The sequence below is a fragment of the Nyctibius grandis genome, chromosome 4 (assembly GCF_013368605.1).
Source record: "Nyctibius grandis isolate bNycGra1 chromosome 4, bNycGra1.pri, whole genome shotgun sequence".
Lineage (NCBI taxonomy): Eukaryota > Metazoa > Chordata > Aves > Nyctibiiformes > Nyctibiidae > Nyctibius > Nyctibius grandis.
Genome location: NC_090661.1, coordinates 74,729,774 through 74,754,240, shown reverse-complemented (window position 1 = coordinate 74,754,240; position 24,467 = coordinate 74,729,774). Strand labels below are relative to the sequence as shown.

Sequence of the window (24,467 nt, the reverse complement as noted above, 5' to 3'; positions counted from 1 at the left end):
ACTCCTGCTTCGGCAGACGTATCTGCTGGCCAGCATCTTCCTTACTGTCACTGCTGTACTACAAACTAAATCCTTTGGCGTTAACACTGCAAACTTTAATAGGCTCAGCTACATCTACAACCTTAGGAGCAATCAGAAATTATATTTTATCCTACTTTTCTGTAATGCTAAAAACCAGAGTTCCTTACTGACTTAAAAAAGATTTTTGAAAAACAGTTCTAAATATTTTCATTTAGGAGGATGCCAGTCCCGCTTTTACAAACCATGCAAACGTTTGTGCAACATGTTAATTATTTCTATCTTTTTAGGGGTTTATTTGCTTTTATTTAGTTATAGTTCCTTCATGAAGTTCAAAGAATAATCTAACACTTACTTGCTTACCAAAAGCAAATTGGGAATTAACATCAAAATATCTGCATGTGGCCATACACACGTATGAAATCTCACAATCATGCTAACACCCCTCCAATTTACAGTAGTTACTTCCTTTTTACATTGCTATGCAGACGGGACCAACTGCTACAGTATTGTACATAAGAATAAATTACTTGGCTATATTTTAATGTCTCAAAACACTGGAATTATTAAGTTTACTGCTAGGACTATCTGTAGTATTGTGCCACGTACATTCAAATATGCTGGAATTTCTCTGTCCTGAAAAGTATATTACGAGACAAAACACACAGTATTGCTTCAGTCAGAATTTTTTAATCTTATTCCTACAAAATCATGTAAACATTAGCATACAGATCCAGAAAAATCAATATAATATAACGGTGCATAAACTAAGTTTAGAAGAATGTCTGGAACACTTCACCAGTTTATAAATTAATATATACAGTAATGAGTACTCATCATTAGATAAGAACACCTCAAAACTGAGGAATTTAGGTGCAAGAGCTGTAAAACAACAGAAGTGCTCCGACACCAAACTTGACTATGAGGCAACACTGCAGTCTACATGACTGCCTGTTGTTGTTTTGTATTAAGCGTTCAATTTAGCTACTAAAAAGTATAAAACAAAAGTTTGGGTAGGAAGTTTATTTTTATTTGAAATCATATAGCAAACATCCCTAAAGTAATAAAAACCCCCAAAAAATAGAATACTGCATAAACAGGTTTCTAGAAGAGTGAAACTGAAGCTTACTAGGCTGCACAGAGAGATCACCAGCACCTCCATTCCATGCTACTTCAAACAGCACCAAAAGGCATCTCTAGCTAAAGAAAACATTTCAGGTAGTTTAGAAATGGAGAGCGGTGGGTGGAGGGAAAAAGAAAGAAAGATGCAGAGCACGTATTGGGCTGATGCAAACCTCCTGCTTCCACATGCAGCAATCTGGGCAGTTTAGCTCTTTTTGAATGAGAAAGTCACGGGAATGTAATACCACTGTTCATTTGTTAACTCTGTGCTATTTTGCTTAAAAAAAAAAAACCCAAAACAACCAAGAAAAATATAATCTTCAGCTTGTCTGTGATCAAAGTCATATTCAAAGTGTTCTTACAACATTGCCCTTTACAGGATCAGGGACATGCAGTAGAAAGCAGGATATATCAGTCTTACTCAGATGACACATTAAACAGAAAATGAGTTGTTATTTTCCTTTTCTCCTGTCCATACAACCATATTTCACAGAGGGAAAAAAATTGTATGGGACACATATCCTAAAGAATGATCTCAAATACCCATATTAGAAAATTCTGTTAATGAAAACACAGACTGCATAAAATGACTAGGATTATCCTGGAAACACCTGACACAGCAGGAACTCTCTTAACTGGATACACTATAATATGATCTTCAGAGAATCCTTCCAAAGTTAAATATATTTTGTCTGTTTCTAGAGTTGAAGTAGAACTTTATGCCATCTTATTTTGGTACATTTTTCATACCTGAAAAATTCCTTCCCCTCACAATGGCATTAATATTGCACTAAGAAAGATGTATTTATTTACAACCAAGGGGAGGTCATATCTAGTCACCTAAAGATTTTTTCTGTATTTTCTTCCAATTGTTCAGGAGCAAATTCTGTTCATCTTTTCTATAGGAAATCCTGAGTAGTAAGGTGAAGAAGGTTTGGCAGATAGCACCGATTTTCCATCACTTAATTAACAGGGTACACTTATCATTGGCAATGCATCCAGAAGCACTATCACAATTGAACCTAAATGCCCAAATAAAAGCTTATTATTAAACACTGTTATTCCTATTGCCAGAATCTGAGCCAACACTGAAACACCAGGAGCAGGAGAAAAGATTTCTGCTAACTCTGACGACACAACTGGCAAACACAGTAAAAGGCCAGAAATTCTAGCCCAAATCTTTTCCTTATAATGGATGAGGCTGCAGAAAACTACAGCTGGTGGGAAGAACAGGAAGAAACCCTTAAACTGCTGTGACTATCACCTTCCAAGCAACACGCTTCCAAGCTGCTCACTTCGCATTAATGCAAGGGTGCAGCACTCTGAAGGTGTTTATAAATGACCCAAACTCATTGATATTGTTTCCACCAGAGCAGCTCAAGCAGAGAATGCTTTACTGTAAGCCAGACTGCAACAGCTTCCAGCATGTTGTATTTCAAGCTTGGAGAGGTTTTATCCAACATCAGCCGAAAGGATTTGTTGATACTAGAGCCTTATCTCACTACATTTCCTGCTGCGGTTTTTACCTGTATTGCTAAACTGGTGGTAACACGGTGGTAATAGCCACCATGACAGACCAGAAAATCTAACACAGAAGAGGCTAAACTTAGCAATTTGGGCTTAAACTTGGTTTAAACTACTAATAGACAAACGTTTCACTGGAACAGCCCTGTACATAGACCTGGAAAAGTTTTATCACAGATGTATCTGCAGTTTTGTGTAAACTATTAATGTACTACAGCAACACTAATTTGGTATTCAAAGAGATACAGCAATAGCACAGCTTTTTCACATCTTTAGCCCTCTGTTCATTGCTATCGATCCCATGCATAAAAGGACACAGGCGCCAACTCCTAACAAGACCTCATGTTCTTATCTGTAGCCTGCAGACTTTCCTCCCACTGATATGTAAGTGATTTCCATTTCCTCACTCACATTATCCCTATATGCATATCATGATAAAGGAGAACTGATATGACAAAATAAACACAACTGGCAGACCTTAACTCAAATGATAACGCCAGCAACAGTGAACCTTGAGAAACTTCAAATATACTAACATGGCTGAGACCTTGTTCAATGTTGGACCAGATAGCACCAACAAAATGGTGTTGAAGAGTTTCACGTGAAAATGTTTCCTTCTGCTTCTAACTTTGGTCACATTTCTCATTTTCCCACCCTCCCATACTTTATTTTTTCTTTACTTCTTCATACTAACTCTTATGTCTGATTCGATAAAGACAATGCAGTTGTGAAATGCATTATAGCTCCTCCAGAATCTTTCCATTTTTAACCATTTATAAAAAAAAAAATAGTTAAAACAGGACCTTTTAAGTTAAATGAATGAAAAAGTTGGTAAGAACAATGAAGGTACCATGGCAGTCTTAAGGAGGTAATTCAAATTATGACAATTTTCAGTAAGAACGCCCATTACAACGCTTCTCTGTAAAATCATCCCAGGAGTTCCATGGCTGCCTGTACTCCGGCACTAAGCTTACACGAGAAATCTAGTAAGATCTCTGAAAAATCAAGGCAAAGGAGTGCAGAGATATCTTCTGAAGTCTTTCAGCATCTCTTGACTGAAATACAAATGTGTACCAAATATCCTGCTTAACTAGGTATAATGCAAACCAGATTTATCAAAGAAATCTTTTCTGTACACACATGAACAAAGTTTTCATGTATGAAACTGTAAAACAAAAAAATCTCACCTCTCAAAGGTGGGGTTGTTTTGTTTTACATAACTACCAATGCAAATACATATTAAGTTAAGCCAATTCATACATTATACCCAGCAATTCACACAATATACCAGTGGGAGGAGATGAACAATATTCTGATCAAATACGTTTATTTCAATCCTCAAAGCACAATCCTTTTTCTTCATCATCATCATCAGTAGAATCTGCATAGGACTCAATGGTGGTGTATATGAAAGAGTACAGCTTGACATCTGGTCCTGAAGTAGAACAGCTTCTGCATTCTTCATTGTAATATCTCAGTAACAGCCTATAAATGTCCCCTTAAAAATAAAAAGAAATAATTAAAAACCATGTAAGATCATGCCATATGAAGAATGTGTTACTGCAAATGAAGACTAGAAATGCACACTCGTAGCAAGATAGTGGCTAGGAACATCTCTTTAAATGAGCAGTCAAAGAGGAGGTAGACAACTGTGTAAGTGGAATGCAACTGTTCCCAAGTTTGTTCACAACACAGGGTGGGCTCCCTCAACTTTCTGCTGAGTTTTCTGCCCAGGCTATCCGAACATTAGGCTTGCACACGTATTCCTTACAAACGTATTGCCAGTTACCTAGTTTTGTGCTTCTGTCCCAAAAATTAAACACATTTCACAATTACAGTGGGGCAAAGGATATACTGCTTTTCTTGTATTGCTACTGGGTAACATATCTGACCACATCTTGCAGGATCAAGCCAGAACCACTATAAGACAAATCTACATCAAGAATGTGTAAGCAGATTTTCCCTTTTTAAAGCATTTTGGTTATATTAAAAACTTTTGCAAACCTTCTATCACATGTATCTGTATTTTCCAAATTCTGGAGTGTAACTCCCAAGTGAATTAGAAAAGTATTCTAGAAGCCTTCTAACAGATTAACACTGCACAGCTGAACCCGAATCAGAAGAGTTCCCCACTCTGGAAACAGGTACAAATAAACCAAGAGCCATTTGCTTGTGTTCAGGACTTGATGACAATAATTCTTATTGAATAATTTCCACTTATAGATACGATTAAGTCTTTTTGCCCCAGGAAGAGAGTTCTTTATGCTCACCAATGGTTTGGCCCTTCTCACAGAGAAAAGCGTGCATGCTGTAAATATCCCGCATCAGCTCCACATCTCCAAAGGTAAAATAAACAACATCACGTCCAGCCTCAGCAGCTGCCATTATCTGTATTAAGGCTGAAACAACAAAAAAGATTACACACATGAATACAGGATAAAACAATTTGCTGAAGGGAAAAACACAGCCTAAGCTTACAGCAAATAATGATACCACCCACCTCCAGGTGAACGCTGCAAAGCGATCTGAACAATGGGTAGGTAACTATTACTTCCACTTTTAAAACAAAGTAAAGAATACTGGGCACTGCAGCTCAGAGCGTTGAAGTATTCTGCTGGAGTCACTAGTGACAACCACCCTGACTTTCCAGATAAACAATGTGCTTAAAAATCAAAGGGGTATTTTTGGTCTGTGTCTGCCCCAAGCAGCATGCAGCCATTAGTTATCCAATAAAAAGCATCCATTAGGACATCACAATTTCCATTCTCTGCCACCCTTCAGAAGCAATGGAGCCAGCCTTTTCACTAGGTAAGCTACACAAAGCAGCAGCTGACCCAACTTTTAGCTCACAAGAGGAGATCTACGGTTCTGCAGCCTCTTACTGTGCAATTTAAGGAGTCCATCTTACCTACAATAGACGTATGCAGCATGGAATATGATGCTTGTTCTGACCTATAAAAAGTGAGTGGCGACGCCAGGAATGCCATTCAGGTTATTTAACTTCCAGCTTTATGTCAAACTCACTGGACCAGCTGCACCCCAAGTTCTGTCAACAGCTAACATTACAAAATAGACTTTTTTTTTCTATATGGAAAAGAAAGAAGAATGTTCCCTAACTTGGAAACAGATTTTTGAAGAATCATCTTGAGAAATCATCTGGGGTATTGATCAATGGTCCAGCTGAGCCAAGCTAATGACCCACTGCAACTGGAGAAAGTGGCTCTGGTCCAGACACATTTTCTCCCTTCTCACCCACCTCCTGACTCTTCTGCAGCTCTCAGGTGCTCATCAGACATCTCGGCCAATTTCATTCGCCAACGTGGCAGAGAAGTTATACGACAAAAGAATAAAAGCTAACTGTTCTCTGCTGGGTTAGCAGTGGAATTGGCTGAGTGAAGGGTTTGCTAAGAGCCAGAGCTGATGCAAGGGAGGACACCAGACCATACAGCCAAGAACAGGGAAGTGGAGAAGAAAAACCAGGACTCTTTTAGGTAGCACCAAACTATGACAAGAGCGCAGCTTTTTCACCAACCAGCACCGCGAGGCTGGAGTGTCACAGATGCATGCAATCAATCACACCTTCATTTCAGGCAATGTTACAACAGGCCAAATAATGGACCCCAGCAACTATTTAATCTGTTGTGGCTTGTCTTATTTCAGAGCCTATGGGTACAGTTCTGATATTAATTCTTTCCTTTTCTATCCAGTAAGTAAAGTTAATTAAAATGTGATTAATATTGTCTTTGTAAAGATTAATTTTAAATAAAATAGCATACATACTGCATTACCACCTGCTAGTGGAAACTAAATAGAAAGCTGTTCATAGCTCAGCTCAAGAATCTTCCGCATTTTTAAAGAGACCTAATAAAATACTGCATTCCTTAATCAAAAAACACTCTTGTAAACCCATAGCTAAAATTATAAATTACATGATTCACATGTGAAATCAATCTCAATCTGGGAATGATATTTTAATTAAACTACTGAACCAGCTGTGGATTTGGTAAAGCTTCAGTAGTTCAGCTTTTAAAGGGTCTAATTAACTAGCTTGCATAGGGGAACAGAACCTAATGAATCTTATTATTCATTCCAAACAAACAATGCAGTTTCACTTCACAGAAGATACTAAAAATATGCTACTGTTTATTTTGAATTGCTATTAATCTTATGAAATGAGGGTCAAAATTTCTGTCAAGTATCAGGCTTTGCAATCTTCTGGGCGTTAATGATATACAATAGCATGTCAAATTTCCATGCTACTGATACAGAAAGGAGCATCACAGGAAAAGCAATAGAGCCTGTGGTACAGGGAACTGGAGGGATTTGGGGTCTCTTGCACCTTGCACCCACCTGCTGTGATCCCATTTTAACTCTTCTGGACTGGCACCTGAAGGAATGGCTGTGCTGACGTGCCTCCTTCTACCACCCAGCGAGGGTGGCAGAAGCATAATACAAACCCCTCTGGGGACCCAGCTATCCTCACAGGCCCTACACGTTCAGTCCCTTTTATCCAGAGGAAAGGATATTATCACCAGGGACTCCCCTACTGCGGTGCCATTGTGGCAGCGCAGCCAGAGATTGGTGTGAGGAAAGTGGCACCAGAGACAGAGCAGGGGCAAGCAGAGCGGAACTCCACTAGTGCAGGCGTAGCAATGCTACACCAGGTGAAACACCCAATACTCCTTGTGTCATTGTCTATTGTGTAAGTTCAGAACTGCAGTACTATCACGGTAGCGCCTCACTATCACACACATTTACATGAGGCAAGATGCATGCTTTTCACTCCCTTCCACTAATCTTACACGGGTCTTTTGAAAGCTGACAGCAGTCTTCCTATTGAGCTTTATTTTCTCAGATGAATAAGAACACCAGTTCAGCTAAACAGTACTTTCTCACAATTTTTAAAAGTTAAATTTATGTATTTATGAGATGCCTCATCAGATCATCTCCTTTGCATTTTCAATAAAACATTTTTGCCATCTTGAGACAGTTGCACAGAGGCACTGCAGCTAGTAATTATTAAATTATCCTCTGGTTTGAAAGGCAAGACAAGATCTTCCAACTTCTCCCATTTATATAAACATACTTTTTCCGGTATTGAAAGTCTTAAGTGGAAATATCCCTAACTTAGCAGGAATCTGTCTTGTTTATGTACCAGGTCTTTAATTTATAAAGCCAGATTATTTTTTTCTTCCCTTAAGAAGACTTCAGTTTTCACATCATCTGTGCCCTTGACTGAAACCGTGTTTTATACACAATCATGTTCCTTTAATTCAAGACAAAAAAAAAAATTATTATAAAATATCATAAAGCATTATGGTGCTTAGCCAGTTATGTCCAATTACATCAAATACTTTGGTGGTTCTGAAGTCTCTATTACAGAACCAGATACTGCTGCTGAAAGGACAAGGGTGTATATTTAAAAACGTTAAATGAAAAAGCAAGATTTTACACTATGAAAATGATTTTGTCATTGCAATGCACTGTCAAGCCTGTGTAGTCAACAAAAGATATTTATCTAGGTTCAGGGAAATGGTGATACTGATAATCTCAGTTTTCTAAAACGTATTCCGAAATGAAGAATTTATGACTCCCTATGGAGTGTAAAAGATTGTTCCCCAGTGTAAGAAGTTTCCGTATAATGAAGTGAAACCATTGAGAGAATTGGCAGTTCAGAATAATCCTATATAGCATTTTAGAACAAAAGGGAGAAACACCTTTAGCACTTAAGACTGTGCAGGGAGTATCTGTGAACTAGAACAGACTTCATTTGGTTATCACACATCAAATGCAACTCTTTTCTGACAAAAATACACACGACAGATGACTATACTCTTTTTGTAGCTCACCGTTTACAAAAAAAAGAATCAAGCCAGCTTGTTTCTAGTCAACTCAGAGAAAAACATCACATACTAAACGACTAGCTCCATATCCCACAGCACATCACTGTCATTTAATTCTCTTTATTAAGTATTGATTTTTCAGAGTCAACTAAGAAATTAAGCTGAGTTTACAAAAAGAGTAACTTAAGTGCAAATTAAGTCAATGTCATTCTTTGTAAGGTCTGCCAAAAAAACAGGAGAAGACTGGAGAGTACACACATAGATTTAGAGGAACTTTTTGTAACAGCAGCAGTGCTGTTAACTTGCTGTTAAGTGTTAATTCTCGCAGACTTTGGAAAAAAAATAAAGTTGATCCAAAACCAGAGGAAAAGTTACATAAATGAAAGCTCAAACTAAAATATTAAGTTAAAATAAAACTGAGAGAATGTTCAAGTCTTTACATGCTCTTGTTCTGCCTGGAGTTCATATCCAAGTTACAAAGCACCACATCTCATGGCTTATTTCTTTGTCTATATCAAAGACTTTTCTTATGGGTTACCTCACCAATGGAGTCAGCTCTGGAGGTCTTCGTAAGCATGCTTCAGTTTTGAGCTCTGACCGATGGGGAGAGGAAGTAAAGCATTGCAGTGAGCAATCCCTATTCTGAAAGCCACATCCAGTGTTGAACAAATAATGGCTTAGATCAGACGAGCCATATTTTTATCAGAAACCCATACATTTAAAAAAATAATGGGATATTACAGTTCAGATCCAAGAGGAGGCCTTATGCAAATCAAAGCATTTATTGCTCTCTACAACTACCTGAAAGCAGGTTGTAGTGAGGCGGGTGTTGGTCTGTTCTCCTAGGTAACAAGTGATAGGACAAGACAAACAGCCTCAAGTTGCATCAGGGGAGGTTTAGATTGGATATCAGGAAAAATTTCTTCACCAAAAGGGTTGTCAAACATTGGAACAGGCTGTCCAGGGAAGTGGTTGAGTCCCCATCCCTGGAGGTATTTAAAAGACAAGTAGTTGTGGTGCTTGGGGGTATGGTTTAGTGGCAGACTTGGTAGTGTTAGGTTAACAGCGGGACTCAATGATCTTAAAGGTCCTTTCCAACCAAAACGATTCTGTGATTCTATGATTCAACCTTCCTAACATAATCAAGTATGATCAGACCCTGCAGTAAATACTACTTCAGATATGGATGATCTGCACTTGGCAGCCCATTTTATCTAATGGAAATCAAAAAACAACTGTCAGAAAATCAATGAGCATTGAGAAAAAAAAATAGATGCTCAATGAACAAAACACATTAGGAAAGAAAACTAATGAAGCTGGTAGCCTGATGATTGTTTGTCTCAATGTAACTACCTAAAGCTGTTCAGAAAAGCAAAGTTTAAATACTCTCCAAATGTTTGAAAACAACAAAAATGTAAATTTCTACTTAGAACTATATGAATCAGGATATAAACTTAAATGTCAGGATCCATCAGTTCTTGACTTGATAGGAAAAAGTCTTAAATGAATGTAGGCATGTGATATCTGCTGCATTATAAATACTCGAATTAAAAATAGAACATGAGAAAGTGAGTAATATAGCAGGCAAGTCAGGGAAGAAAGAAGCATGTCTGAGTGGCTGGAAACCTCTCTGGCAAAAAGCAATATATTAAGGAGCAAAACTAAACATTAAGCACTGCCAGCAAGTTTGCGAAGCCTTGCAAATTACCAGGTACTTTAAACAGCTTTGCAGAGATACAAATTTTGGGCATAACCTAAAAAGACTGCTCCAGAAAGATCAACTGATTTATATGACTGAGAACTGCAATTAACATATTATTTTGTGAACTAATATTGCGTGTCTGTGCTTTTGAAGGTTTCAGTGCTACAGGTCCTTGTAAACCCAGCATTCCACCATCACTTACCTCAAACTTTAAAGTGAAAATAGCATATAAAAGCAACATGCATTTTTATTGTTTAAGGCCACATTACTCATGGCCTAAAGATGAAAGCTAGTGAACCAGTTCTATGGACAGTTTAACTATTATTCCAATTCTTGGCTCAAATGTATTAATTTGAACAAAACCAAACCAAACCAACAAAGGCCAAGAATAAAAATCTAAATGATTTGATTCATTTGGACATTAATGAATGGCTACAATTTACCTTTTAATCGGGAGTCCCCTCCAAAGGCACCACATCCCCAGTTTCCTGTGGCTATCGCAGAGAGATTTTGAGGTGGAACATTGGGTCGAGAGAAGCCACAGTAGGCCTGCAGGCAGACAAGAGTCAGAAGATGAAGCTGACAGGCAATCTGGTGCGTTATTTTCAAACAATAAGGTAACAATACTCAGTACTGTCTTCTAGCAATACCAAATTCAAACTGCTTCAATACACCATTAGTTTTCCTTTAAATTTAAGGTCAATCACTAAAGAATTTAATGCAAGAAGAATTTTGCATTATTTGTACCCAATTTAAAAATTAGGTACAGGTGCAGACTCCTAGGGATTTCATCACAGCTACAGGAAACTTCTCAGGAGAGCCAGAGCAGAGAATAACTTGAACAGTAAATTGTATCGTGTTTGTTGCTTTTTGGCCTATTTAGCATACATGACAGCTGAACTGCTGTGTCCACTATTACTGAAATTCCTCAAAACTGAAAGTAAAATACAAAATGTCATCTCAGAATACAGGTCTAATACAATAAATGAGGGTAGGAGGAAAAAGTGTGATTTCACTAAGAAATCTTGAGTAAAGGCAAGTGTATAGAAAAAAGGACAAATCTCTGGGAAGTTAAGAGTACAAAAATTTATTGCTCTGGTACAATTATCTGGTACAGATTGAAGTACCCATGGTTTCACTCCAATCTGATCTAAGCTGCAAATTCAGACTTCTGTTAGTTATAATTTAGCAGGGTACCATGATGCAGAGTTTGCATAAGGAGCACTTACACATCATCAGGTGCATGCAGCTTCTTGAGCTCTTTCAAGTCAGAGCTATTAGTGTGCTTAATGTCCAAAGCACGTTTGTACAAAACTAGTGGGCCAAGCAAGCTAGTACTCTGGCTGTGTGGACAATAGTTCTTCAAACTCCATCCTCCCAGTGAGGGAACGGATTGCTGTTGCAACAGGATGCCATTTTCTTTTCAGCTTTTACTTAATGGGCATATTTTTCTCAACTCACCAGGACATGGAGAACAAAAACTCTCTCGTCATACACAACGTCAGCAAATACTTGGAAGGACTTCAGCAGCAATAAAAATATATAAGTGCCCCCCTATGATTTTTCATAGCAAATAAAGGATAAAGATAAAACTAATCACTTCTTTAAAAAAAGAGACAATGCACTAATATTTTAAATAGGTTTCACCTAGGAATACAGGAATATGAAAGCTTTCTCTGCAGTTTTAAAGCAGTTGCTTTCGTACGGGAAGAGCAGATGTTCCTTTTGCACTACATAAATGAATCTGTTTTTAAGTGGTACACAACTTCAAATATAGGGTCTCTCATATTATTTAGAAGTTGTGTGATGTTTATAATTGGTCTGTTTTCATATAAAACTGTTATACATAGTTCCCACAGTTAATACCATTTGAAACATAGCTGTTCTGCATGCTGTAATTCTTAGGGAAGCATTTCTTGCCAACTATGAAGCCGTAGCTTTTTTTTAATTGGTGACTATCAAAATAGGCTTAATGACATTTATGAGTGGGATTGCAAGCCCAATTATAAGTCAGTTGTTCCTTAGGATCTGGAAAGTAGAACTTGCAACTGGAAAAATTATTGCTAATGAGAATATTAAGCAATAATCTCAAGGGGCTAGCAAGGATGAAACAGTGACATCTCTTGCACATATATCTGCAAACCTTAATGCTGAAATCAGATACAAGGAATTTTTTTTTCTTATTCTGAAGAGCTAACTTGAGACGATGTCAACCTTGTTTCCTGAGTATGGGTTAAACCAGAAACAAGGGTCAGACTCAGAGAGCTACCTTTTGAGAAAAACAACCAAGAGTGAACATCTGGTTCTTTAAGACAAATGGATCTTATAAAGGAGAAATCATATTAGCATCTAAAAAAATACAAGTTCTAAGAAGAATCACTTTAAGTTGTTTCAATCATTTCCTAACGTCTAACGAAATAACAGACAAACAAAAGAACCTCTGAATGCTGAGCTGTGTCTACTAATACATAATACACTCATATTTCAAAGCCTGTGTGCATATTCTGTGCTTACCGAGTCCTGATTTATTAAATCATAGTAGAAATAGAGTTGCAGCTTATTCCATCAACTTGTTTTCACCCACAGAAAAATCTTAAGGTTAATATTAATTTTAAATCAAACTGAAAAAAAAAACACCACGGTACATTCAAAAATATTTCATTTGTTAAAATATTATAGAACCTCCAATAAACTTAATGACATTTTTGCTGTAGTAAACAGAGAATTAACTCAGGCTTAAAATTTTCTTTAAATACCAATCAGTCCTCATCAAACATCAGCCAAACCAACACACTGTATAAAAGTTGCACAGATCTACCATAATTTATTTTAAAAATCCAAACCCAATCAATAATATCGAAAATTGTAGGAAGATCATAAATTCACTAGAGTAGGTAATTTGAATTTTGTACTAAGATATCACTGACGTTTACAAAATTTGTTTACTGTCTTCTTCAGGGCTAATTTAATTACCAACCATGAAGAAACAAGCTGATGAATGTTACTTTAGTCAAGATGCTAAGGTTTTACGGCTAAATTAAATTAGTCCTTCAGCACTGTACATCATTTCTAGTAGGAGGGGAAAAAAAAAAGAAAAAAAAAAGAAAAAGAGATGAGCTTTCAGGTATATTCCCTTTCCAGATGAAAATTAGGAACACACTGCCCTATGCCGGAATTTATTGAAAATGCATCCTGTATTATTCTATACCCTCCTATGCTACAGAAAGCAGAAGACTTTAACAATGGTGCCCTTATATTTAACACCCTAGCTAAAGCAGAGGCCTGCTGCATCTATAGACGTAGAAGCACACTAAGCAGGTTTTTATCGTTAGCATGTTTTGAACCCAAATATAAGCACACTAATACAGTGTAACTGCATAAGCATTCTTGTACTCAACTGCCCAGTAAAAACAGCACTGCCACTACTGTAACAGGCCACAGACCTTTCACTGCCTGTGCCTTATACTAGCCACGCAAGGCCCTCATTCTGGCCCATTAGCCTTCTTATTAACTTATGAGAATTTGCTATGTGAACTGGAGATTGATACCAGGCATCTCTTGTTAGGAGATAAAATTTATGCGTGGGATAACAGCAAAGGCCTTGAAAACATTGGCACAGGGTGAAAGCTAAGGCCTTAGAACTATGAACAGCTCACTGATGGCAGTTACTAGTCATTGAAAAAGAACAACCTCAAGAGCTGGGAAAGTCCCAAAGCTGGGACTGCTTTAGCTTCAAGAAAAGAAGCAGCAGCAAAAACAAGAAGAAAAACAAATAACATGAAAATCTCAGCCATGCAACATGATAAAGCACCTGCCATGGCCTGGGAAAGTAACCCCATGCTCCCAAACATTATGCAGCACATAGTCCACGGCAGAGACCAAGGGCTGGGAACCATCTAGAAACTCAAATATCCTATTTAAGGACAAAGTCCCAAATTAGGGAGGGCAAGGGAGAGAAAGAAGATGCCCACCGCAGTTCCAGCTTCCCTTGTCAAAGAGCTCTTCAGCGTGGCAACTTTGATCACTAGGACTGTCAAGGACCATAGCCATCGGAGCAGTGCAGTTTTGTATACACACAGCTAATGTAGGGTAAGGTCAAGGACTGACTGCTTTGAATACATAGTGATAGTGATTAATAATGTGTAAGAATTATTAGTAGGAAGTGTGCTGTTTCTGAATGTCAGTCTAAAAGGTTTGTTTAAAGGACTAAAACTGGCCTGATTTATCAGTTTTCTGAACACCCCCATCACTGTAAGCTGTAACTGGCATGTACATACACAGACTCAGTTGCAACAGCTCTTACAGTTGTGCAAATAAAGATAGATTTATGAACAGCTGGATATGATCTCAAGAAGACATCAATATATGAAAAGATAAACTCTTTTACCAGGTAATACAGCAATACCCCAAGAGCAAACAAGAAAGGTGGAAGAAAAGCAAGTGGCACCGTATTTGTGAACTGTCACCATGTTAAAACCCGAGACATCCCCTTCTCCACCTTGACTGCAGGGCTGAGTAAGATTCAGCAGAGCCAATCATGGGAAGAGAACTTAAAATCATAATTTAGAAGCAGGACAGGGAAGAGTTAACAAAATATAAATGAAATTTGGATATACAATTTTTGAAAGTTAAATAAAATACACCTTTGAATAGCATATCAAGGTATAAGAGTCATTCTATTTGACAAGCTTCTGCTTTAACATTGGACAGCAAAACCCTGCAGTACACCTTTTGTAAGAGACACAACTAAGCAAGAACTTCCTTAGCTGAAGATAATAATACAAAAATATTTGAAAAGGTACTATAAACATTAGACTGCAGGCCATTGTAAGAAGTTACTGGCCTTGTTGAGCTCTCTTCTAATTTTCTCTGGACCAAACTGATCAAGGAAACGTCTGAAGTGAAATGCATCTATAGCAACAATTTCAGTGTAGCGTCGCTGCCATTCATCCCTAAAATTGGAGGGAGGAGAAGAGTAGATGACATTAGTTGTTTAATATTTGCCATATAATCATGATCCAAAATGAGCAATTCCCTGCAGAGCTTCTCTGTCAGAAGAAGCTAGAAAGGTGAGCTCATAACAGACAATAGAGCACTTTTTTGTTTGTGGGTTGGGATTCAATGCAGCATCAGAAATGAGACAGGTCTCCCTATAAATTTAGAAATACTCTGGCTAGACTTTGGGGATAAACGTGAAACAAATCTAATTACACAGCACTGTTTATTAAGTACGTAAGAATACCACAAGGTCAAAGAAAAGCACTTTGCCTCTGTCTTCCTCCAACATTTAAATGAGAGTACACTGTGTATGTTTCTATACCAAATGAATAGTTTTGTGTACATGCTATGATAACGTCGTTTGAGAAATAAATTTAAGAGCTCAGAGTTTTCTACTCAGATTCACGATATTAAAACTTATTTTGCCACACATCAGCTGCACTGTGGCACCTGAGATGTCATTGTCAAACTTCTTGTAACATTACAATCCACAGTTCGGCCAGTATATTAAATACATATAACTGTAGAAGATGTTGGTTTAAGAACTGACATACTGGCAGATACCATTTATTAGCATTGATATCTCATTATTAATATAACTTTCTTAGGTTGTTGGCTCTACTTGAAGAGAGCAGGATCAAACAGTCAAATTCTCTATTAAGGCAAATGCTAGGAAATACTTAAAGCACCGAGTTTTCAAATTTGTAACATTTATTTATTCCTTCACTTGAAATACTTATGTGGAACTTTACCTTGGGGTCTTATCTTCATGGCTTCTTGCCCACCGGTAAGTTTCTGCATAGCCTGTATACTCACTGTACTGCTCAGTACCTGAAACAAATTATTTTCCATATTACATACAAAATATGTACATATTTTTTCACTTGGCAAATCTTTCATAGCAATCACTGCTTCTCCGAATGAACACATAGCTCTCAGACGCAATGGAAAATAGAGATTCATATCTGCACCAGGAACACAAGATCTTCTTGTAACCAGTAGAAGCTTCTTTCTCACAGATGATGTGTAGCATCCACCATAGAACACTGCAAGTGCAGATCTATGTATGCTGTCCAGTATATAACAAGAAAATAGTTTTCAACTTTGCCACTCTCAAGTTCAATAGCTTCTCAATAACCTGCCTGTCATCTTTAAAGTTTTACTGGCTAATATATGGTTAACAAAGACTGTGAGCCTGCACACCACCAGCATTTTGCTTTTTCTTTTTTTTAAGGCTCCTACCTGTAAACACGATGATAAAATAGTCAACTCCACTATTGAAAACGTGGCAACCCTACTTCATCACAATTTAGCAAACATCTGGGCTGACGGTTTAGGAAACACGAGAAGAAAAATATAGAGATTCAAAAATGAGCTATATAGAATCATAGAATATCAGGTTGGAAGGGACCTCAAGGATATGTTTATACATTTAATTCCTCTAACAAGTTTTATTTCTCTAACAAAATTAAAATCCATAAAGCCAAAGAAAACCCTCCCAGTCAGAAACCAAGCAGATTTCCAACATGCCAATGTTACCCAGTTTGTTGCCCTACAGTCTCTTGAGGGCAACCTTACGTAAGGATAGGTAGGACTGTTAAGCTTCCTAGTCTCGTTGCCCTGTGCTCCTCTTTCCCTTGTTATTGTTTTACTTTTGTTCAGCATGATTCCTGACACAAATTCTCAGATATCGCAGCAATTAATGGCACTGAATGGACCAAAAGGCCACTGCTCTCAGCTGTGGCTGTCTGTTCCAAGAAGCTACTTCCGTAAAAGCTCAAGGACCCACAGAACCATGGTCTGGAACATACTTGACTGCTCTGTGAAAAAGTCCAGTAGGGTATCTTGGCAAGCATTAAGGGCTGTAAGAAAGTGGCTTTTAACTGAGAGCAAGGATCACAACCTTTCTAAAAGGCTGCCTTTCACCTCATTTTACTGAACTCCAGGACCTTGCTTCAAAGCCTGAGGATGCACAAATGCTTCAAAGAAATACTCCTAAAGTAACACCACAGCAAAATCACAACTTTTCCCCCTGTTTTGAGCTCGCAACAGCTGAATTTCAGAAGTAGGGGACTGAAAAGAATACCTTGTTTGAAAAATTCCACCTCATACAGGTACAGTTGGGCACAAGTTATAAACAATAAAAGTAAGAAGAGAACTGTTAAAGCAACTCCTTAATTACAGTGACACCAGCTACGCCTATAAATGCAACAGAAAAATAGGTTTTAGAAAGACATGTAAGTTGACAGCACAAAACATCTGATTACTAAGACGAGTAATGCCTTACTATTGCATAGATCGGTGATATTCCGAGACTATGTTTTTCAATCTCTAAATAAAATAAAATAAAAGTTGAACAATCAGAAAACATAAAGCTACTCACTTTTAACCTCATCTGACAAGGGAATTTGAATGCTTGCTTTCAGTAGTCTCAAGCATAGGAAACACAAGCTGTTAAAAACTGTTTAAAATGATGCATATACTTCAAGACATTTTCCCCATTTACCCAAATTCATTTTAACTGAAAAGACTTATCAGCACTCCTTCAACTCACCTGCCCTATTATCCACTCATTTATTTAGATTTGCCTTGATGATTAACCATACTGAGGGCACACAAATTCCACTCAAGGCTATTTCAAAAAGTTGCTATGCAAAATGAGCCCTACAGTAAAAAGATTCCTCACCAGGAATTCACTCCCTGTTACAAAATCAAAGTCCTAAAAATTGTGATGGCAGAATATGCCTATATGTTCACATACATCCATGTCCTCATACAAAGGACAACTGTGAGCAGCTTAAATATTCAGAAGTAAGCCTTCTAATCGAATTGTGGGCTATCAACCTACCTTGAGATAGGTAAAATTCAGTTTTACTGATACGCTTGGAAAAAGTGTCTTAGCAAATAGTAACAAAATACAGACAAGGAACATATGTGACTTTTCCAGGATCTCTCTTTAGGGGACAACCTAGCAAAACTTCCAACTTTGAAAATGAAGCATTTCCTTTGGTGTCTAGCACATGGTAAGAAAAGACTAGGTTATCAAGATATCGTAAGAGGATAGATTAAATGACAGTCAAAGTATTAAGCTGACTCTTCCAAGGTTCATTGTTTTCATTAATTTTTAGGAAGTGCAGTGTCTGATGACAAAAGCACCAGGAAACAAACAAGCAAGCAAATACACATATATATAAAAAAAGATAATCAATAACAGAGAAACTCAGAGAAATCACACGAACTCTAAACTCATGTCCCAGAAACCCAAAGTTAATAAAAATCAATCGGTTTTCATAAGTGAAGCTCTGGAAATTTGTCAGACAAAAATGGTTATTCAACTGGCAGCACTTTTGCCTGTGAACTACTGGGATACAAACTGCTGTTGCTGGGAGAACAGAAGCCATACAGGATAAACTGGATATGCTAATGTTTCTCGTGAATCTTTTTCTTCCCATTAAAAAAATAAAGGGGTAAAAAAAGCCAAGCCACAAATAGAGCATAGTAGCACAGTTCCATCAGAACTTTAAAAACAAGCTACAAAACCTAAAAAAGCCTATCTAAAGTAAAAAGAAAGTATATAAAAATATCATTCAAAAATACATTCTTTGTGAAACTCGTAATAGTTACAGCATCAGACAAACAGTGGAATTGCCAAGTGTTAGTGCTTATGGGACCTCATCCATCTAGAAGGAGCTGCAATTATCACTAAAAATAAATATACCTTTCTCAGACTCCATAGTCTAGCTTTTCATATGATCTGTATGGCATTATAGAGTTCCCAGGGATTGGGAAAAACCCCACCATACTGTCCCTCTAGTATTTATTATGAGCTAGAAATTATACCCCTGAAGAGGCAGTACCACTAGCACTGAATAAAAAGGAGTACATGTGAAAAAAACAAGAGTATAGTTTTGTAGTCACCCATATAAATGCACATTTACTGCCAAAAGTGAGGGGAAGGTCCTTCTCTCCCTTTCAATCAGTTCTTCTGATCCTTATCTTGCACCACCATTAGTCTTCTGGCTCTCCAGAAAGTGGCACGATCAGCCTGCTAAATCCAGCTGAAAAACAATTTTTTCTCTCTGAGTAAATTTTCAGCTGAATCAATTATCTGATCTCATTTACTGCACGGGTAATGTGCTTAGAAGTCTCTGAAAAGGCATCACTAAGATGCGGTCAGGACTGGCTGTTGTTCAATCTGTAGATTTAAAACAAACATGGGGCACAGCTTCACCTGCTCTTATTGCTGCCTGAGTATACATGAACTCAAAGAGGGAAGAGAAAAAAAAAAAAAAGAAAAAAAAAAAAGAAAGAACCTGAATGAAAAGCACTGACACTCATTCACAGCTCTACCAGAAATGCAGCTGTGGGAGTCTTCGGCATTGCTGCTGACATTTTTGTAGGTAGATGTCCGTGTTGAAGAACTTGACTGTTTGCATGACCAGTCCCATATTCATTACAGCAGTGATCTTAACCAGATACTGTGCAATCATAACAAATTTAATTTCTCTCCAATTTCTCAGACTCTTCTGCAAATTTAAACTACACAGTTATACCTATTAGGCTGCTGAGTCAAGATGCATCACAAAGAATGTAATTTATCAAGAGGATTGTGACACACAGTGGAAACTTGGCTAAGAACTGAGGTGGAACTGCTCCAGGGATGAAATGAAAATGATGGAATGGCCATTTCCATTAGAGAAGAACACCATATCACAAATACTAATTGCAAAACACTATGAAGTACTCAAGAAAGCTAAAAGAGTATTGCCGCAGGGAAAAAACATCCTCGCCTTTATTTGTTCATGCCAAATCACTATTTTTTGCAGGGGAAAGGAAGAAGGTCTTTCAAAACATTCAGTGTTTTCCCCCAATCAGTTATTACACAGACTGATAGCTGCGCTCTGTTTTTACCCTCCCCAGAAGAGCCTCACCCGGAGGACAGTACTTCAATATATTAATCTTGTTATAGTATCATATCCAAAATGCACAACAGAAATCAGCAATGGCCAATAATTTTCTGACTCATTTTTTAAAAAAAGGTAATCACAAAAGCCAATTTATCAAAAAGTTTTCACAGAAAAGGCATTAATTTTGGCAGGGTGGAAAAACAAAATAAAACGCTGTCTTAAAAAGATTACCAAGTATAAGACTGAAAACAAAAGATTTCTGCCCAGCACAATCAATAGCTCAGGACAGAGAAAGATTTGCAAGATCTAAGCTCAAATTTCTACTGTGCATGCATGTGAGAGAAAGAAATGCTTTGGAAGGAATTTTCCAAGAAATGTGTTCTAATACCTGTACAAATTCCTGACTGTTGAAGCAGCTCAGGTAACTAAAACCAACACTTTTATTATAGCAGACTGAAAAATATAAAATATACATAATCTATTACAATACTTGCCCAGAGGATCTCTCAGATCAAATATTTTTTCTTTATAGCTGTTCTTTAGAGTAAATTTTAAAAAATACAGCATCATTTTATTTTTCAGTCATAAAAATGCTCACTGTGTTCCTGTGTATAGAACCGAGATACACAATGCATGACCTGGGCCTCTCCAGTTCTTAATAGTGATATTTGGTATTTTGATCTAACTGATAATAAAACATTCCAAGTTCTATGACAGAGGTGGAAACAAAAGGAAAAACATTTTCAGCAAAGCACTGGATAGACAGCGCATCTCCACACACAGCCCCTCAACAACACACTGGAGAAGCAATTAGGTTTTGATGTTGTAATTAGGAACCCATAACTAACTTACAAGTAACATAAACACATGTTTGTAACTTACAAGATCAAAATCCTTAAGACACATTTTCCTGACTTTCTATGCTTTTTAATGGATGCTGATTTTCTCCTCTTCCTCCACTTTTTGGTAACCAGAAGGCAGTTTCTCTTCTCATTCAATCCCACTGATCACATCAAATGTTACAAATTCCAGACAGGAACAAACCCCCTGCCCCCTGCTTTAACCTAACAAAAGCATTACCTGCTAATAGCTGGGACCAGCTAATAGCTGGTAATTGTGGCTTTTACCTACATTGCCCAACAGTATTCTTTAGCTAGGCCTAAAGACACTGAGTCCTCAAACACATTTATATAGGATAAAAAAAAGTTCGGTCTGCTTGCTGTGATTTTTTTTGTTGTTGTTGTTTCTTTCACAAAACATCTATTAGAACAGCGGCCCTATGGTCTTAAGAGGTGGGGTGAAGAAAGCAGCTCTTTGCCAAATGAGTATTGACTTTTTTTTTTTCTTCTTTTTTTTTTTTATTCGTACAGCATTTAAACATACTAAACTTCAACTTGAAAATATTTTCTGTATATAAAACCAGAATAAGATGTGAAACATTTTCTGCAAGGACTAACCTGTGATGATAAGACATTCATTGTGATCCAAGACTTCAGTGATGAGCCTCGATACAATCAGTTCTGGGTTGATTAAAAAACGAATTTCTTCTTGTACTAGTCCTGCCCCGGTCACACCACCTCCAACAAAACGGTTTGCAAAATCAACCTAACAAAAATATATGTAGGAGGATCATGAGATAAGCAAACAGCATAAAATCCTTTCATTTACCAAGGTAAATAAAGTCCTGTACAAATTTCAATAATTCTGTTGAAATTTGCTGCTATCGCTTAAAAATACAAGCAGCAAGACAGAGTGTGATTAACAGCATGCCTTTCTCTCTTTTCCTTTCTCCTTCTCAGAAAACTTAAGACAAGTGAGATATTACACAGCAAAATAAAGTTTTGCATCTCAAATGCTCTGAATCCAAGTCTTGTGGGTTTTCTTTGAACAGCACATATTTAAGAATAAACCACATTTCAGTACACGTGAAAGACCAGAACAGCAAATTACAGTATTCTTTTTGCATTTTATGGACAGTGAAGAATTATTAAGTGTCCTTCGATAAGCATTCTGCTCCACCTGTCCACACTGAAGCATTTTTAGATGAGCATTGCCCCTGTACCAGTTGTTCTGTACCTAAAAGAATCTCTTATGAAATCTCCTTGAAATGCACTTGAATAAGGCAAGTCATTTTGATCATTAAGGTTTCTGCTTGAAACAGAGGAGCTCTGGAGCATTTTTTGCTGCAATAATACATATTTTGCAAATTACATTTTTATATAGACAACAGTTTTAAAGTGATTTGGTTTATTCAATAAAGTGATTACTATTTATGCAAATTGCCCATATAAATTTATAATTTTAAACAGTCACTTCATCTTTCAAATGTTGTTAGCTTCTTACTGATTTTTATTTAGATGGCTGAAAGCACATTTACAGGAGGGGAACAAAAGTTGCTGGAGTGACACGAACATCTGTGTAGATTACAAAGTGATTCAGGAGTCAGACTCAAGTCTAAAGTACACAGAAAGCCAGCCACTACAACAGCAAACATTACTGAAGTCTATTCTGGAAATACCAGCACCCTTCAGTTGTTTTAAGATTTGCTGAACTTGGTTATGATCCAAAAAAGTAACACGAAAACTATCCAAATGTTCAGTGCGTCAGGGCCCGAAATGCACTTTAACTGTGCTGAGTAGCCTCACCTTGGGTGCCCATCCTCGCCCCCAACACATGGTCCCCGTACAAACAGACACCCTTGTCCTGGACCTTGCCTGAGACACATCATGTATGGGCCCATGCCCAGGCCCTGTCCTGGGCTGATGCCCACATCTGACCAGACATCTGGTCAGAAAGCGAGCATCACCTTGCCAGGATGATCACCTTGGTGACCTGACCCATCACCTTGCCTTTGTCTGATGACCACCAGTCAGCAGAAACTGTTATTGTCACCATCCCTGCTCTGCTTGTCCCAGACAGTGACTCTGCCCACTGAGGCTGGGGTCACTGTGGCCTCCTGCATTGTCTTGCCTTGCTCATCCTGCTCCCTCCTGGAGTGAGCGCTCTTCATCTGAGCAGAGATGTTTTGTTTGATAAGACTTGAAATAGCCAGGAGGAAAAATATCACATCCTAGGAAATACTCACAGAGTGCAACAGAAACATTACATGAAAAGGCATAATTCAACCTTCTCTCATCTCTGAGGTTACAGTATAGTTGAATAGAGACACTAGAAAAATGGTTATTATCAAGCAGTTGCTGAGTTCTTAATAATTTCAACACACATTTGAGTGCTCAAGTTTCACGGGTCATGAGACATTCTAAAGTTTGAGCAAAAAGCATCGCAGAAAAAAGTCCTTATTCTCCCTCCTCCTCTTTGCAGCACTTGCTCCTGGCTAAAGAAGTTGTAATTTTCTTTTTGGCAAACGAACTCTAGAAGGCAGAGTTTTTGTTGGGGTTTTGTTTGTTTGTTTGTTTGTTTTAAAGAAAAGCAAAAAACCCTACCCAACTACTTTGAAAACTCCAATGTGTTCCTTGTTATAGATATGGACAGGACATCCTCCTTATGAATTTCTTCTGCTGACTGGCTCTCAGACTGAAACAGTGGTGCTGGCAGCAGCAAGAAAGTCTCCTGAACCACTGACCTGGTCACTGTCTGGGGCACAAGAATAATTTTTTAAAAAACAAACTGAAACACTTGACAACTCATCAACATCACAGCCTGAAACTTTCATCTTGTCAATCTTTGATCCTGGTGTGAACCAAAAGACCTGAAGCTGTCCAGGGCTTGTGATTTTCTGTCAGCTCTTTCTGTACCAGGTACATGTGCAAACCTAAATGAGCTGGGGAATATTGACAGTACTAAGATTGCCCATGAAATTAATTTTGATGTTTCTTTTGCATCGCATAACATCTTGTCATTTAAGTCAATTGAGGATAAAGAAATAACTTCATTAAGCTGGCAGACCATAAAAGCATGACAAAAACATGACATAAAGCCACATTTACTGTTATATGTGCTTACCTGTAGCATACCCTGTCCATTGCTTTCGATGGTGCCTTCATAGGTGACATGCAATCTAGACAGTTTTTTCTGAGATCTATCATTGAGGAAAAATATTGTAGAGGATGATTACAGAATCTCCACACAAAGATATCCATTTTAAAAGAAAACCCATCCAAACCCAAACTTCTTACATACCTTGAACATAAGGTGGTTTAAAAAAAAAAAACTCTGGCAAATTAAAGAAAATGCATTTGCCTTTCAGAAACAATTTGTAAAGGTTTAACACAGTCAATTGTTCAGTTTCTCCACCTCTTTCACCATAAAACCCCAAATTTGAAATTGAAGTTCTATATTTTTCACACAAGTTTGTCCCACATTAACTTGCTAGTGAGCAAAGAAAGATGCAAC

The 24,467-nt window shown here is 37.6% G+C and overlaps 1 protein-coding gene across 1 annotated transcript in view; it reads right to left on the bottom strand.

Moving 5' to 3' along the window:
* Positions 1-692: 692 nt before the first annotated feature.
* PARG (poly(ADP-ribose) glycohydrolase) overlaps positions 693-24,467 on the bottom strand; it is a 71,070-nt gene continuing 47,295 nt past the window's right edge. Inside the window, exons 12-18 of the mRNA XM_068398809.1 lie at positions 24,078-24,153; positions 21,572-21,719; positions 15,960-16,038; positions 15,053-15,161; positions 10,653-10,758; positions 4,935-5,063; positions 693-4,162 (exon numbers count right to left, since the gene is read on the bottom strand). Coding sequence (XP_068254910.1) covers positions 3,996-4,162; positions 4,935-5,063; positions 10,653-10,758; positions 15,053-15,161; positions 15,960-16,038; positions 21,572-21,719; positions 24,078-24,153 — 814 coding nt within the window. The 3' untranslated portion in view covers positions 693-3,995. The remainder of the gene's footprint in view (positions 4,163-4,934; positions 5,064-10,652; positions 10,759-15,052; positions 15,162-15,959; positions 16,039-21,571; positions 21,720-24,077; positions 24,154-24,467) is intronic.